Source organism: Accipiter gentilis, chromosome 19, assembly GCF_929443795.1.
Source record: "Accipiter gentilis chromosome 19, bAccGen1.1, whole genome shotgun sequence".
Taxonomy (NCBI): domain Eukaryota; kingdom Metazoa; phylum Chordata; class Aves; order Accipitriformes; family Accipitridae; genus Astur; species Astur gentilis.
In genome coordinates this window covers 8,452,147-8,468,528 of record NC_064898.1, presented here as the reverse complement: position 1 = coordinate 8,468,528, position 16,382 = coordinate 8,452,147, and the positions used below count along the sequence as shown (strand labels likewise).

General features: G+C 43.7%; 1 protein-coding gene and 1 long non-coding RNA gene across 5 annotated transcripts in view; both read left to right on the top strand.

The window, feature by feature from the left end:
- IFT88 (intraflagellar transport 88) overlaps positions 1 to 4,848 on the top strand; it is a 48,991-nt gene extending 44,143 nt beyond the window's left edge. For 3 of the 4 annotated variants that reach the window (XM_049822804.1, XM_049822806.1, XM_049822807.1), the window contains 2 exons: positions 3,817 to 3,912; positions 4,582 to 4,848. In XM_049822804.1, the coding sequence (XP_049678761.1) occupies positions 3,817 to 3,912; positions 4,582 to 4,703 (218 nt within the window). In that variant the 3' untranslated portion in view covers positions 4,704 to 4,848. The remainder of the gene's footprint in view (positions 1 to 3,816; positions 3,913 to 4,581) is intronic. The other variant, XM_049822808.1, reaches the window with a different exon arrangement.
- The window catches only part of LOC126048201 (uncharacterized), a 566,030-nt gene that overhangs the window by 239,003 nt on the left and 310,645 nt on the right, over positions 1 to 16,382 (top strand). The window lies entirely within an intron of this gene.

Below are 16,382 nucleotides of genomic sequence, written 5' to 3'. Positions count from 1 at the left end.
GGAATGTGTATAAAATCTTTTTCCTGGATTTGAGGTGGGACGCAGGGAACGGTGAGTAGAAACTGTAAAACTCACCTACCAAAAGTATGCATGTCTGTGATAAAATGCTTTAAAAACAATTCCTCCCCTGAGTTCTCTTCACTGTAGGACACCAAAATCCTGAAGTCTACATTGCAAGCTTATATTCCTTAACGTTGGCCCAATTACCTATGTATGCATATTGAATAAAAACATATAGATGATTTATCTGCAAACAGAACTACAAAAAGTAATTTCAAGATGAGATTTAAACTTCTGGCAGATCATGGTATATGGTCAGCAGTGTTTTTAATAGCTGCCATATTGGCAGACAAATCCTGTATCCCATGGCCGAGTGTCAATAAAAGCCTTACCCCAAATGGCTCAACAACTAGGACACTCCTCCTGAAAGACAGAACTGTGGGTTTGAACTCCCAGAGCTGAAGGCAGGCATTGAAGGCAGACCTCTTGCTTCCTGAGCTGCTGACATCTCCATGTAAGGTAGATGCTGTCAACCACCTCTTCTTCTCTTCCAGGTGTACTTTAAAATGAAAGATGCTGCTCTTCCACATTTTTAGGTACGCTCAGAGCATAATGCAGTCCATGGAGACTTGATGTGGTTTTGCATATTAGCTTAATTTAAACTAACTGTGGGCTGCTACCAGAAGAGAAGTTAACCTTCCCTTCACTCTTGCTGTAGATATAATGGTCATATAGAGTTAAGGTGAGCTGCATTACTTTGCTGATCCACCTGAGAAAAAATTTTCATTAGATCAGTTTTAAACATATTGGTAACCTGCTCCAGCACAGCCTGCTACCACTTGACAGCATGTGGAGGGGGATGCAATGCAGGGCAGAAAGGGCAGGGTGCTCCTTTCTCTGGGGAGGTGGGGCTAGATTGGTAGGTTCAGAGTAAATGAAAGGTGGAACTCCTTACCTCGGGTTGTTACAAATGCAAAAAATTCACAGGGGCACAAGGAAAGACTGAACAAGTTCTTGGAGAATAAATCAATCAATCCATTATTAAATATGAAGAGCTGCCCCCTTCCCCTAAACACATGCTTGACTTACAAATTGTTGAAGCTAGGAAATTATTCTTAAGAGAGCTGCTGTATATGCTTGCTCTACTTATGATGCTCTTCCCTAAGCTTCTTGTTCTTTTGTATGGACAATAAGCCAGTTTAGATAGATCTTTAATCTAATCTAGTAAGGCATCCATATGTTTTTATTGCTTAAGTGTTAAGAGGGCACTGTGCCCACAGACACTTACTCTTCATAGTTTTTTCCACGGTGCATTTAGTCAGGGTGGGATGTACTGATCAAATAACTTGTTGCTTCTGGAAAGAAGAGTCCAGCCCCTCTCAGCACTTCTTTTCTTTCCCATTCCTGGTCATATGTTCTTGCTGCTTCCCTTGCACTACTTCTAGCATTAATTAACCTTTTGGTGAGTTGGTTCAGTTCATTAAACACAGTAAATTAATGTGTTTGGGCAACTGAATGAAGTCTGAAGCCTAAAAAGCTACATTTGTGTGAACAGCTACATTTGCTCACTCTAACAGCACTCACAATTCCATTTTACTGTATTGGCTCATAAACAGAAAGAGGAGCTTAGGCACCAAGGTCGCATGCTGAATATCCTGAAGGCATCTTTGCTGCTCAGGATGGCTATTTTGGGCACCTCAATCATAGCAGTAAGTGCTTAAGGAACTTCAAAGCTATGCGGGGGGCAGTTGATGAGGCTTAGGCACTTCAAGAGTTGGCCATCTACTAGACGGGGACAGAAAAGAGGGGGAAATTTGGCTTCAAATTTTGGACTTACTGCTTTATTCCCTTCTTGGATGTAGCCCTAATAAAACTTAAGGGTCCTAGGATGTTCAAGAAAGCTTCTGTTTTCAATTGTTTGGTTTAGGGCAGGAAGATGTACAGGTAACTTGCGGGTGTTATGTTTATTCCAGCTATTTTGGCTCGTCTACCATCCTTTTTTTAATTCTTTTAGTTAATATAAAATCTTTCACCTTCCTCTGGTAGTATCACTGAAACCCATGTGTTTTCCTCCTTCACAGTTGAAAACCTTTGATATGCTATCTTCTTCCTCTTTTATTTTCATTACACCCAGTTCTTCCTTTCTGGAACCAACCAATTAAACCTATGGAGTTTCTCTGACTAGTTCAGTCTTCCCCTAGTGTACTTGCTGCTCTATCGTTCCTGTCTTTAGATCTCCTTACTGCTTCTTCCAACTTTATTCATTATGTTGTGAATTACTTGTTTTCCTTTGCACAAGACTCTATGCCTACTCCTACCCTACTTTTTCTCTCCCTGTTAAACGTTTTGTATTCTCCTCTAAACTGTCCTCAAAATGTTTTCATCCGCACCATCTTTGAAGCTCAGCGCTTGCCTCCTTGTTGCTAAGGCCTGTCCAAAGCCCACTGACATCCAGCCCTTTTGTAATTTCACAGCCCTTTGATCCCCCCCCAATCAAACCCATTGATATCTTTCAGTTTCTTCAAATCCTTCGTTAAGCATTCACTTCTTCCATGAAACCTGTCAGTGAGAATTGATCCAAGGGAGGTCGATGTACATTAAAATAGATTTTCCTTGCTTTGAAGTTTCAACCATAATCTGTGTCTTGTAAACATATTAACTGTTTGACATGTGACTGTATGTATTAGATCTTTCTTGGAGCAGAAGCATTGTCTTGCAATTCAGGGCTGAGTAAACTGGAGTCTGCAGTAGTATTTATAGAGAAATAAAGGTTTGTCATCTTTGTGGAAGTGTTTTGTTTTGATTTTTTTTCTTAAATAGTAACAATATTTAGAAAAAGAACATTTATAGTAAATAAGACAATGGAAATGTGTTGCCAAGTCCAGACTTTGTTATTGTTTGCTGAATGAAACCCATTTTTCCTCCTTACAGATGGAGGACATTTAATAACAGCATTGTTTCGTGTTGTAAATGAGCATGTTTGTATTTGGCTGCGTGGCATGTCCTGCCTTGTAAATACACCACGCCAAACATGAAACATTTACGTTTTCTCCTAGGAGAAAAAAATTGCATAAAAATTTGTTTTAGCAGACGAGATTGAAAGCTTGCCATGAATGTGAAAAAGAGATTCAGAGGTGAACAGAATATTTAAAGTGTCTGGAATACTGCTGTGGCAAGAGAATGTTAATCTGATGTTGTCTGGGCACGAGGCAGCCCTTGGAGCCGACACATTCCTTGGGGCCCCACTGCAAACTGAGCTGCCAGCACAGTGTTTACAGCAAGATGCAGGGCCAGGATGGTCTGTATACATGAACTGTGCCTGCCTGCCATGTGGACAGCACATGCCGAATATACTCTTCTAATTAAAAGGAAAGTTAGTGTTGTATTTAACCTTGACGGTATTGAACAGGTGGATCATACTAATATATTAGTAAGCACACAGACATATGAAATGTCTGTATACATTGTGACAGCGTTTATATTTATCATGCTTATTTTAACTCCAAAATGTGACTGTAATTTATAAGCAACTGAAATGTCAGCATTTGAAGCAGAAATATTTTAATGTGTTTACTCCAAAGTAAATAAGGTTGTGTATATATTTTTTTTAATTAAAACACACACGTGTGGACACAGTGTCCATTGTGTTTTAATGACCACTATTACAAATGTGTACTGTATCCATCATGAAAAGATGGTTTCATCCAAATCTTGTTTGACAGATAGTAGCTGAATTTATGTTGTTCTTGTATCATGATTTCACAGAACATAACAGCATGTTATTTGTCTTCAACTTTTTTTTTTTTTTCCCCCCAGATAGTGGTGGTACCAAAGGGGAAAGACTGAGTGCCAAACTAAAAGCTTTGCCTGGAACAAGTGAACCCTATGAAAGTAGCGGCAGTAAAGAAATAGGCAAGTGGGCATCTTATACCTTCTTACTTTCCTGGCCCTTAAAGAGAGGGGAGATGGAAAAAATAAGTTCTTGGAAGAGCATGTGAAATTAGACAATTAGGAAAACATTTTTCTCATTAAATAAATATTGTTCAGAGCTCACTATAAAGTAATTGTAAATATTAAGAATGTGACCCATGTAAATATTTATTACTTTGATTTCTGTCTGCTGCATCCTTTAGTCAGTTCTTGTGGTTCTGCAGTCATAAGTTCTTCACTAAGATTGAATTTTCAAACGGGTTTAAAAAACCAAATCCACATGGAATGTAGTACTTCCTAAAATGCCCTTCCTTAACCAACTCATCAGTCTTCCTGTTCCGTGCACTCTTCTGAAGTCTTTTTCTCACTTAATGACTGTAATAAAATAAATAGAAATTTATTTTTAAAAAAAGGAGGGGAAAAAGAGCTTCTATGACTAGCACTCAGGTACGTTGCTCTTGTGCTGTGCCTTGGTTCCTGAACACGGTATCTTGTTCTCCTTCAGTGTTCATATGCTTTTTCTAGTCTGCATTTCAAAGACGTGTTACAGATGTGTAATGCTAAAACCCACTCTTTTGTTTGATTCTCTGTTTGAAAATTTTTGTTTAAAATTACTTGTAGGTAACTGTTTCAAATGTATTTAAACCCTAGATGCCTCCTACATAGATCCACTTGGCCCGCAAGCAGAAAGACCAAAAACTGCAGCAAGAAAGAGAACTGAGGAAGATGACTTTGCTGACGAAGAGCTAGGAGAGGATTTGCTTCCAGAATAGCATATGGTCCACTCATAATTTTTTCTCTTTTTAAAAGTTTTAGCAGGAAAACTTTCATCCATGATGATTTTGTAGCGGATTTTGATAAAATATTTGTGAAATACTTTGGATATATGGTATCTTACATTAAAAACTCAGATTTGAAGTTGCAGTGTCTTTTATAATTGATTTTTAAAAAAATAATGCTGAGGTTATTTTACTTGTGCATAAAAACTACACAGGTATTCAAACTCATTGCAAACTGTATCAAATGCATAAAGCTTTTGCTTTCAGAGATACGTCTGATGATAGTATGAAACACAGCAGCCTCTAAAATTTCACCTTTCAGTGTGAAATACCTCAAAACAATGTTATAAGGTTGAAAGTCCCATATCCTTCATCCAAAGCCAGAATTTATTTAAGGCCTGTGAATTGACTTTCTGAAAGTGTTGGATGTGACCTTGGTCATCTTTGAGGCCCCAGTTCAGCAACGCACTTCATACTGAAGAAATTATCTTAATTTTAGTCTATCCTTAGCTGAACTAGGGCCATTTTGCAGTCTTTTAGCAACGCAATTACAAAGGGGAGGGGTTTATTTTTTTATTTCGAATGGTCAGAGGGGGCAGGATTTCAGTCTAGTTTGTTCAGAATTGCTAATTATATTTCAGCTTTTGAATCTTGTGTTGGGGATTGTGGCACTGACTACATAGAGGTAGCTTTCTACAGCCTAGCTTGAGTATGTGCAAAGATGTTAGTTACAGGAATCACCATTTTGCTTACAAACCAAACAAGTTTGATCTGAAGTCATAAAGACATGTTAAATAGGAGCATGGGGTTCTTGATTTGTATCACTTTTTGGAGATAAAAATATTACTCAGGTGTTCAGAATTTCCTAATAAATACTTGCTAAAACTAGTACACTGGGGTGGCAGGGACTTTTAAAACATTGGTGTGACTTTGGTTATTACTTTGAAATGCAAGAGTTCAGTCTTCTAAAATTTCCAATGCTCATTCTCAGTGTTGGTGCTTAGACTGTTTCCCAACTAGTGACCCTGAAAAGTTCTCTTCATATCTTCATGAAATGTTCTTTTCAGGTTTTAGAAACATCTGCCCTGTCTCAAAAGATGTCTCTGCAAGTGGTCAGAAATACTTCTGTAATGGCACAGTTGTAGAAATGTAGCCCTGTGGGTTTTATGCTACAGTTAATGAACTGCTTTATATGTAACGTGTTTGTCACGATACTGGCGCAGCACTCGGTCTAGGACTGTACTAGCTGCCGCTTGGTGGTATAAGCAGAGCACATCCAGCATGGTTTATGGAACATCCCAAGGAGCTCACCAGACAAAAAAGACATGGTAAGCTCTGGGGCCTGACCCTTCTAGAGGATGGAAAAGGGCGTGAGAAGGAAGCAGATGCCACCTGTCTTATTTCTGCAAGTCTCTCCTGTGCTGCAGTTCTCCCTTAGCAGCAGTACAGAAAGGAAAAAAAAAAAAGATGACCTCTGCTGCAGGTAGGGACAGAAAGGGAAAGAATGGATGGCTTATGCAGCTAAGAACTTGGATAACACACTGCAATGCTAACACGCCAAGCCAGAGCAGTCTGTGGCTTTTTGGCTGCTCAACTCAGCTGAGAAGACCTATGTCTTTTAGAACAAGAAATACAGAAATGTGTTGCCTCTTTTGTCTCTGGCGAATCTCCAGTTTCACTGCAGACTTTACCTTTTTTACTTTTTTCCACTCCTTGACAGTAGTCCAAAGGGTGCACATCTGTGAACACAGAGCCCATGTACCATTGTCAGCAGGGTATATTCTGGGTCTGTTGTAGAGCTGGCAGGAACTTGCTGTGTCTGGCACTGGGCAGCCCTGACCTCTCTTCAGCAAGGCTAAACCTGCAGCCCCACCACTGTCAAAACCTTGGCACTGACACCCAGTACAACAGTGTATATTTTTAATATTTTCAATGAAATGTCAGTCAGAAAGACAAAGGAGGGGAGATGGAAAGGCAATCGAGCTGAACAATTCTCAGGGGAGGACTCGGGCAGATGACTTAACCTTACGGTCACACTTGAGACCCAGCTTTCTCTTGCCTGTTCTTCACTGCTGCTGTATTTATTGCTCTGGTCATGGGATGACATATTCCTGGATATCATGGTAGTTCTTTTCTGTCAGGCTTACAATCTTGGAAGACCTGGACCTCCAGGATGCAATGTGTCAGGCAGGAGGGAGCATCTTCAGATACAGACTGCAGTGGAATGAGGTATCTGACTAATCAGAGTGGGAGAAAGTATTTGGGACCATGGCAGAGAGCATAGATAAACCTGTGAAACAGTGCAAAGAAGACAGGCAAGATACTGTCATGGTCTTCTAACACAAAACCATTTGAGTAGAGCAGCTAATCAAACATTGCAGTTGCATAGACGTATCTGTGATAAAGTGGTACGAATTACTAATAATTTGGGATATGGTTCACGGCTTAGTCTGTAGAAACACTCCTAGGGACATCAGAGATTTTGATCAGTAGCATTCTTTGTTCGGTTTGCCCAGGTGATTATGTAAAATTCTGTGTTTTACAAACAGATGTGCACTTCTGTTCCACTCCTGCACAAACTCCCAGGAACTTATGGAACGTGTTGTTTTTCCCATAGCATGAGGATCTGATTATATAATGCTCTGGGTTATGATGTATTTGGATGTTATTTTGCAAGCACGGTTGAGCTTGTTCTGAACTGACAGCCATGTGATCCAGCTCCAGCACTGGACTAGTATAGGAAGTCCTGCTGACAGTCAAAATGATTTAGCCCAGGTTCACCTTCAAAACCATGTAACTATAGCTATGTCTCTACTGGAATTGCAACATTGCCAGGGCAGGCCCAGAGCAGAGGAGCTGACACGTAACCATCCGTACTGTAAGACCAGTAGCACGCTCCCCGGTACAGTTTTGGCCCGTGGCTACTGGCAATCTCCCAGATGATTCCCTTGCATGACCCAAAGGTTAGCCTGGGCCAGTAACCATTCTTCATAAGCAGCTTCAGTGCAGCCTCCTTCTGCTCTGGGAGACATTCTGATGTGACATCCCACCTGGACTCAAGGCTGCAGAATGATCCCTCATGGGGATGAATATAACTGGAATCTGTTCAGGAGAAAGAAGCTGCGTGCGTGTCCGAAGTGCTGTGTCAGCATGTTGTTCGAAGACCTCAAGATATTGGTAGGTGAACACACCTGTCTCTCCTATCAGGTTGCGAAGGAAGTGTAGCCATGCTCGCGGGATGCTGTGTCTAAGATAATTACCTGGGTTACACATGATTATTGTGCTATGTTGATGCGATGACCCTGGCCCTGTCCTGGAGGTTGGCGTTTAGCTCAGGTGCAGTGTGAGTTCTGTTCCCTGCTGCCATGTAGGATGCCCTCAGCCCTGCAACAGGTCTCAGAAACTGCAGGAGTGGAAACACTGCATGAGCTAAATAATTCTACCTTCATCCCAGAAAGTCAAGCAGAAACATTTAGTCAGGTTTGGTTGTGCAAAACAGACTCCATCTCTGGAAGCCACGCTGCAGGTATGTGCTTCCAGCACCATTTAAGCCCTGATTTTGTGTTTATCATTCTGGAATTAGTAGATAATTTGAAATTACTGAATAAAGTTTTGGCAAATGCAATAGGACTGCTATTGTATTAGTTTATTTACTTTTTTATCTTAGGAGGGCAGCAGTATTAAACCTAGGAAAATGCTAATCCTCTTGAGGAACTTATTCATCAGCTATTTTATCTTGTATTATCATGAAAAATGTATTGCTCACAATATTAAACAATCATCAGTTGACCTCTCAGACCTGAGATATTGTGTAAATCTTCTTCAGGATGTGCTGGATTCAGGTAGATACAAAGTTACCTTTCTCTTTACTTGTATGAAAAATGCCTCTTTGTACACTAGGCTCTCTGGTAATGACCCTATGAGTCACTCTCATTTTACAAAACATACATAAATTCCGTTTCCTTGGATAAAGGTGGAAAGTAATCACAGCAATTCTATCCCTTGAGACAGACGTTTGTCTTCTTGATTCTCTCTAGAATCTTCTATGTCTATTACTGCTTCAAAAGTGGGGAAAAAAAGAATCCTTTCAGAATAGCCTCTTAGAGCATAGGCTGTGGGCACTAGTTGGTTACCCTGGTGATGAGCATCTTGGCACCATAAATAGCCAAATATAAATTATTACCTGGGTAGTACTTTATTTCTCAACAAGTCTACCTCCACAGTATCAAAGCATTCTTACTCACATATTTCATGTTTCACCCCAAACATCCTCCACTGCAGGTTGTGTAACTCATTACTTTTAAAACAAAGCTAGTCTAAAGTAACATGGGAATTGAAAGCTGTACAAAGAAAGGATAAATAGTTCTGCAAGTCTTATCGTGAAGGGCTGTTTCTCTTCTTGGTTCCTTTGCAAGTGTAGTATGTGACCATTAGAAATTAGTCTAATTTGCTAAGCTTTGATTGTTCTTTATTTCAAAGGCACAGATGGTCAGCTTTTCAATAGAAAGGCTATTTTTAACCTGTTTGCTCCTCAGTTTCCACCTTTGCAAAATGAAGGCCATTAAGGATTCGCCACTTTGCAGGAATTCAGTTTTGCAAAGCTAAATTGGCTAACAACTGTAAAATATGCTGAGATCCTGCTGTAGAAGATGCTATGCCATGGAGGCTGCAAAGTGGTATTACAACGCTTACAAGTGCAGGGAAGATGTCAGTGCCTGACTGCTTGGTGGACTACCTATGCATCTTGGTGTTTGTATGTGTTAGGGGCTGAAATCAGTTGTGTTTTAACATAAATTAGTATTTATTTCCTTTCTATGAGATACCGCATTGAACTACATTGTTGCTACAGTGCTATGACGTATTTCTGCAGTCGTTAACATTTTCAGGGTTTACTAAAAGATAAGAATTCTACAAGAAGCGATTCAACATCCATTCTTACAATTATAATCTGTGAGATGAAATGCTCTATTTAGCAAAATAAAGGATCATCTTTAGTGGTAAGAAGAAGTGGTACAGAAGAAAACCAGCATTTCTAGAAGTGGGTACATCCCATTCTAACACAGTTCCGAAACAGTTCAGATGGTTGCAACCACCAGAGCACAGAATCAAGTCTTTCATGGTATCTTTCAGCAACACATTGTTTACAACCAAATTAAGTCTAAATATAGGAATGCATTTAAAATGCCTAAACATATGTAGACCCATATCTCAGGCTCTCCAAGACATCTACATAGAGCTGCCATGTATAACACAGGACCTATGGGAGGTCTCTGAAGTGGCCTCTGGGGAGCAGGCCAGATACGCTAGGGTATCTGAAATGCACTTGAGACCCAGCTTTAAGCACCTGAATTATTCTGTGCAGAGTTTTTCAGCTCCTAAGAGATAACTATCCAGTGGCATTTGGGAGGTCGTGGAGTGTCTGAGACCACCCCCAGGCAGAGCAGACCAGCACCCTGCCCACTCCTGGTGTAGTGGCTACAGACTAGGCGAGGCTCCTCACACTACTCAAAGTGACACTGCGGAGCCTGTTCCCAGACAGCTGAGTCCTGCCCTCTGCGGCCAGGTGTGAGCTAATTGTCCATCGACGGAACCAGCGGACTTCTAGGCATTACAATTAAGCATTTAGTACAACTTGAGATGCCCTAGTGTTTCCATGTGGCTGATCCCAGCCGCAGCGTCCTGTTGGGCAGTTTCCTGCATGCTCACAGGACATTAGGCTTTAATACAGCCAAAGAGGTGCTAGATAAGTATGTTAAACACCTGAATTGGTCCCTACTGTTCAGACACCACCTTCATTTGTCTGCACCCTCATGCCGAGCTCCACCTCTCTCCATCTGGTCCTGACAGCAAGGAGGTGACCAAGACAAGGTGGGGTGGGACAGGATGGGGTGGTGGGGGGCTGCAAGGTGACCACAGCCCTGGGCAAGAGGCTGTCCCCACACAGACGGGAATGACAGCAGGCTCTCCGTATCGGCCATTCTCCCCATGGGCCTGAGTTACAGGGTTTATCCATCCTACTGTGAGCAAGGCAGAAGAGGAACAGCCCTTTTTGGCCAGCCAGCTGAGGACTGGGCCTTCCATCAGCCCTGGCACCCCCGGTGATGTGATGATGGCCATGTGACAGCAAGCAGAACGTTGGTGGTGGCCATCTCACGGGGGATGGTGACACGGCTACCCAGGACAGGTATAAAAAGGGCTACGTGGTGAGCCAGCCCAGACTAGGGGCAGGCAGGGGAGCAAGGGCTGAGGCGAGGCCAGGGAAGAGGGCAGGGAAGGGAGGGCTGCTGCCCTTCCAAGAGCTGGGCCCAGGCAGAGAGGCAGGGGTCGTCTGTGGCATGACAGATGGTGGCTGTTCCTCCTTTATCTTTCAGAAGTGGAGGCTCATCCAAGGACACGACCAGGCCATGGTGCACTCCCGTCCTCAGCCACTCAGCCAGAGAAATTTGTTACTTTCTACAAGGACACCGATATAAAGATAAGGAATCAAAAATGACACCAACTCCTGGCGCCAACCCAAGGATGCAGTGGCCACCTCATGGTGGGCAGCAGGCTGGCAGTGGCCCATATCACCATGGGGTTGGTGACACAGCCAGCCCAGGATGGGTGTTTCCTGGCTGCCTGGGAGATGCGGGACTGGCAGCCTTGGCCTAAGGCTGGGAGAGTCCCAGTCAGGGGTTGCCCATGTTGGTGGAGGGTGGCTGCTCCAGTTGTTGATACTACCCTGCCTTTTACAGCCGCAGTCTGTACCACGGCACAGTCTCACAAGGAGCTGGAAGCTCCCCACAGCTGTGGACGAGGGGAGCTCTGCACCACCCACCCTCTCTGCGTGAAACTTCTCTCAGAATACAGTTTTCTGATTCATGAACCCATTGGCTGGTTCCCATTTGTGTGGTCTTTTTGAGGAAACTTGTCCCCATATACGTACAGAAATCTCTCTCTATAAATCTGTATATTATACAGGAACGCTTCCTGACATAAAGGAAGTGGGGAGGCAGTCAGAGGGTGCTCTGAGATCATGTGGGTATGATGGTTTCAAAACATGACAACTGTCCAGTCACAGTTGGAAAGAGTACAAAACACGTGGGGTATGACATCAATGACGGCAATCTCCACGTATGCGGTGGGCAAGGGCTTCCTGTTTTCACGTACTTCTGGGAAAGCTGTAAGGGGTGGCTGGTCCTGCCAGCCAGCCACAGGCCAGGATGAAAACTTGTGGGCCATGAGACTGTCAGAAATGGCGACTACCTGCCATAAAATGGCATCTGAAACAACATGGTGGCCCCTGTGCATGTTGTGGGAGGGGACCTCCTGCTCCAAGGCCCTTCTAGGGCTGACAGGAAGGGGTAGCTGGTGTCAAGAAATGGCCGTGAGCCAGTCACAGCATATGAAAACAAGTGGGTTATGTTTTACAAAAGGGTGGCTTGGGCCATTACAAAGAGCAAAGAGAAATGTCCTTTGACCAGCAGGATGAGGCAGTACCCAGTCTGTGGGCTCCATACGGACCTCACCACCAGGTCAGCTGTTGTCAAGGGCACGGGTGCTCTGTCACTGGGAATTTTCACCTGAGGCCATTGAAGGAAAACATCTCACTGCCTTTCCTCTTAGAGAACAGCCATGAGCCATGGAATTCCCTCTAGATTCACATGAAGTGCACATGGCTGCTATTCTGAATTTATTGATTGAAATATTATCATACATTGCATCAAATCCAGGACAGATTTTTATTACTAAAGATTTTTTCCCAATATTTCATTATATCAGTACCTTAAACCCCCTCAAATTCTGAGAAAAAATATAAATTTATAAATCAAAGTCAATGACAATGATACTGATACCTCAATAATATCTTGGTAACGTCTCAAAGTCATGGAAGAACCTAAGTTTTGCCAAAGTATATAAGTGAATTTTTTATGATTCATGTGTCTCTGGGGTAGACTATGCCACGAGAGCCAGCATAGCGCTCTTTCAGTTCCTGTGTAATGGAATCTCATTTGCTGCCCTTCCGTTGTTGTTGTTATTATTATTATTATTATTATTATTATTATTATTATTATCAATGAGATGATTGCTAATCAAATAATACAATGCAACTAACGTACAGAATTAGAATATTGTCTAGATGAGACTCAAAGCCTTAAACTCACTGGCAATTTAATGTCTGTGCCGTTGTTTCCGCTCCTTCTGCTCTGATTTTTTGAGGCGGACCTCTCCCAGAAATGTCAATGCATGTAAAGAGAGTGCATAAAAGGCATGTTTTGCAAAGCCAAGTATGATATCCTCATGCTACTTAGAAAGCATTGAGAAAAGATACTGGCTTATCATAGGAAGAGTAATATAAAAAGATCTGTCATGATAAATATTAGTCATGTTGCCACACATGTCATTCAGAGGTGTTGAAGTAACACAAGGCCACGTGCAGCTTAGAGCTCAGAGGGTTAGACTGGACTGGGCTAAATGGGCAGCTGCTTTGCCCCAGTCTGTTGCCTGAGGATACGACTGCAAAAGAGAGTTTTGAATGCAACTTGAAACAAAGTCCTTCCTCAGAGTCAAAACTGGATTCAAATCCCATACAGTTCAAGGTTAAGATACCGCTCATGAGTGATACTGACCTGTGATGTGTAAGGTACCAAAACCACTAAAAAACACAGTTAGACTCAACTCAATGACTTCTCAGAAACCATGAAATGAAGTTACTTCATCACGTTATGAATGCCAGGTCATTCTGTTTCAATTCCAGCCTGGTCTGTGAAGCTGGTATGTTGTATTTCTGTGATATCAAGCAGGGGTTTCACAGTCCTTGTATGACTTACGAACCTGTTTTCCCTTAGTCCTGATTAGTATTTTAATATTTAACTATCCGTATACTAAATGCCTCAATAGACGTGCAGGGCTTAATCACAGCACACCAAATACTTGATTCAAGTGATGAATTCTAAAGGCTGTTTTTAGTGCAAACCATTTCAGTGGACCACATCTTTTATGACGCAGGGTACTATACAGATGCTTATTTTTGTGGGTTGTGCCAGAGACCCTGAATGTATTGCATTACATGTCCATTAAAAGTACCAGTAAACAAGCACAGAATGGATGGAGAAGTCATTAGAGGTGAGACTCACCTCAGTCTCATTTAGATAGAAACATTGCAAGCTTCTCACCTTTTGAAGTAGGCTTCCTTTTTAGTCAGCAGCGAGTGACATCGTAGCGGGTGTCTGCTGTAGGCCACCTCAGCAGGAAGAACGACAGGTGGGTGAAATCTAAATGGCTCTGGAACAGGTTATTCCCATGTGCCGCAAGTTGAACCGCCGAGGAAAACGACCAGCCTGGCTGAACAGGGAGCTTTTGCTAGAAGTCAAGAAAAAAAGGAGTTTATCATCTCTGGAAGAAAGGGCGGGCAACTTGGGAGGAGTACAGGGATCTTGTTGGGTCATACAGAGAGGAAATTAGAAGGGCAAAAGCTCAGCTAGAACTAAATCTGGCCACTGTCATAAGGGACAACAAAAAATGTTTTTACAAATACATTAACAGTAAAAAGAATCCCAAGGAGAATATCTATCCTTTAATGGATACAGAAGGGAATGTTGCCACCAGAGATGAGGAAAAGGCTGAGGTACTTAATGATTTCTTTGCCTCAATCTTTAATAGGGAGACCAGTTATCCTCAGGGTACTCTGCCTCCTGAGCTGGAAGGCGAGGACGAAGAGCAGAATATACTCCCCCTTAATCCAGGAGGAAATAGTTAGTGACCTACTACACCATCTGGACACTCATAAATCTATGGGACCAGATGGGATCCATCCAAGAGTACTGAGGGAACTGGTGGAGGAGCTTGCCAAGCCACTCCATCATCTATCAGCAATTCTGGTCAACAGGGGAGGTCCCAGAGGACTGGAGGCTTGCCAATGTGACACCCATTTACAAGAAGGGTCGGAGGGAGGATCTGGGGAACTACGGGCCTGTCAGCCTGACCTCGGTACCAGGGAAGATTATGGAACGGTTTGTCCTGAGAGCACTCACGTAGCAAGTCCAGTCCAGTCAGCATGGGTTTACGAAAGGCTTGACCAACCTGATCTCCTTCTATGACTAGGTGACCCGCGTGGTGGATGAGGGAAAGGCTGTGGATGTTACCTACCTTGACTTCAGCAAGGCCTTTGACACTGTCTCTCATGGCATACTCCTTGAAAGCTGGTGGCTCATGGCTTGGACAAGTGTACTCTTCACTGGTTGAAAAACTGGCTGGATGGCCAAGCCCAGAGGGTCGTGGTGAATGGGGTGAAATCCAGTTGGCGGCAGGTCACAAGTGGTGTTCCCCAGGGCTCAGTGTTGGGCCCTGTTCTGCTTAATATCTTTATTGATGATTTGGATGAGGGGATTGAGTGCACCCTCAGCAAGTGTGCAGATGACACCAAGTTGGGAGGGAGGGTTGACCTGCTTGAGGGTAGGGAGGCTCTACAGAGAGATCTGGACAGGCTGGATCGATGGGCCAAGGCCAACTGTATGAGGTTCAACAAGGCCAAGTGCCGGGTCCTGCACTTTGGTCACAACAACCCCATGCAGCGCTACAGGCTTGGGGAAGAGTGTCTGGAAAGCTGCCTGGCAGAGAAAGACCTGGGGGTGCTGATTGACAGCTGGCTGAATATGAGCCAGCAGTGTGCCCAGGTGGCCAAGAAGGCCAACGGTATCCTGGCCTGTATCAGAAATAGTGTGGCCAGCAGGAGCAGGGATGTGGTTGTTCCCCTGTACTGGGCACTGGTGAGGCCGCACCTCGAGTCCTGTGTTCAGTTTTGGGCCCCTCACTAGAGGAAAGACATGGAGGTGCTGGAGTGTGTCCAGAGAAGGGCAACCGAGTTGGTGAGGGGCCTGGAGCACAAGTCTGATGAGGAGCGGCTGAGGGAACTGGGGTTGTTTAGTCTGGAGAAAAGGAGGCTGAGGGGAGACCTTATTGCTCTACAACTACCTGAAGGGGGCTTGTAGTGAGGTGGGTGCTGGTCTCTTCTGTCAAGTGGCTGGAGATAGGACGAGAGGAAATGGCCTCAAGTTGCAGCAAGGGAGATTTAGGTTAAATATTAGGAAAAATTTCTTTACTGAGAGGGTTGTCAGACATTGGAACAGGCTGCCCAGGGAAGTGGCTGAGTCACCATCCCTGGAGGTATTCAAAAAGCGTGTAGACAAGGCACTCCAGAACATGGTTCCATGGGCATGGATGATGGTTGGACTCGATGATCTTGAAGGTCTTTTCCAACCTAAACGATTGTATGATTCTATGACTTCTACAGGCAGCTTGAAGCGGCCTCATGTTCGCCAGCCCCAGCCTTCATGCAGGACTTCAACCACCCCAGTATCTGCTGGAGAAACGACGCAGCAGGTGCTGCAACCAGAGGTGCTACCTGGAGCTGGGCACGTTCCCAAACCCCTACAAGGGACGGTGCCGATTGCTCCAAAGTGGCTGAAGGAGTCTGGTCTGCAGCCGTCCCCTCCCCAGCTGCAGTCACATAGCCAGAGTTGGGCTGTTTTCAGCTGTAAATCCCCACGTTTTTTCTCTGTCAGCCTTAACACTTGGGCCCAAACCCATCCTGGCCCTGTCTCACCCTCGTGCCCTGGCCCGGTGGGTCCCGCTCGAGGCTCGGGGGCCCAGCGGGCCTGAGGAGAGCCCGGCTCACCTCCGTGACACGGATGT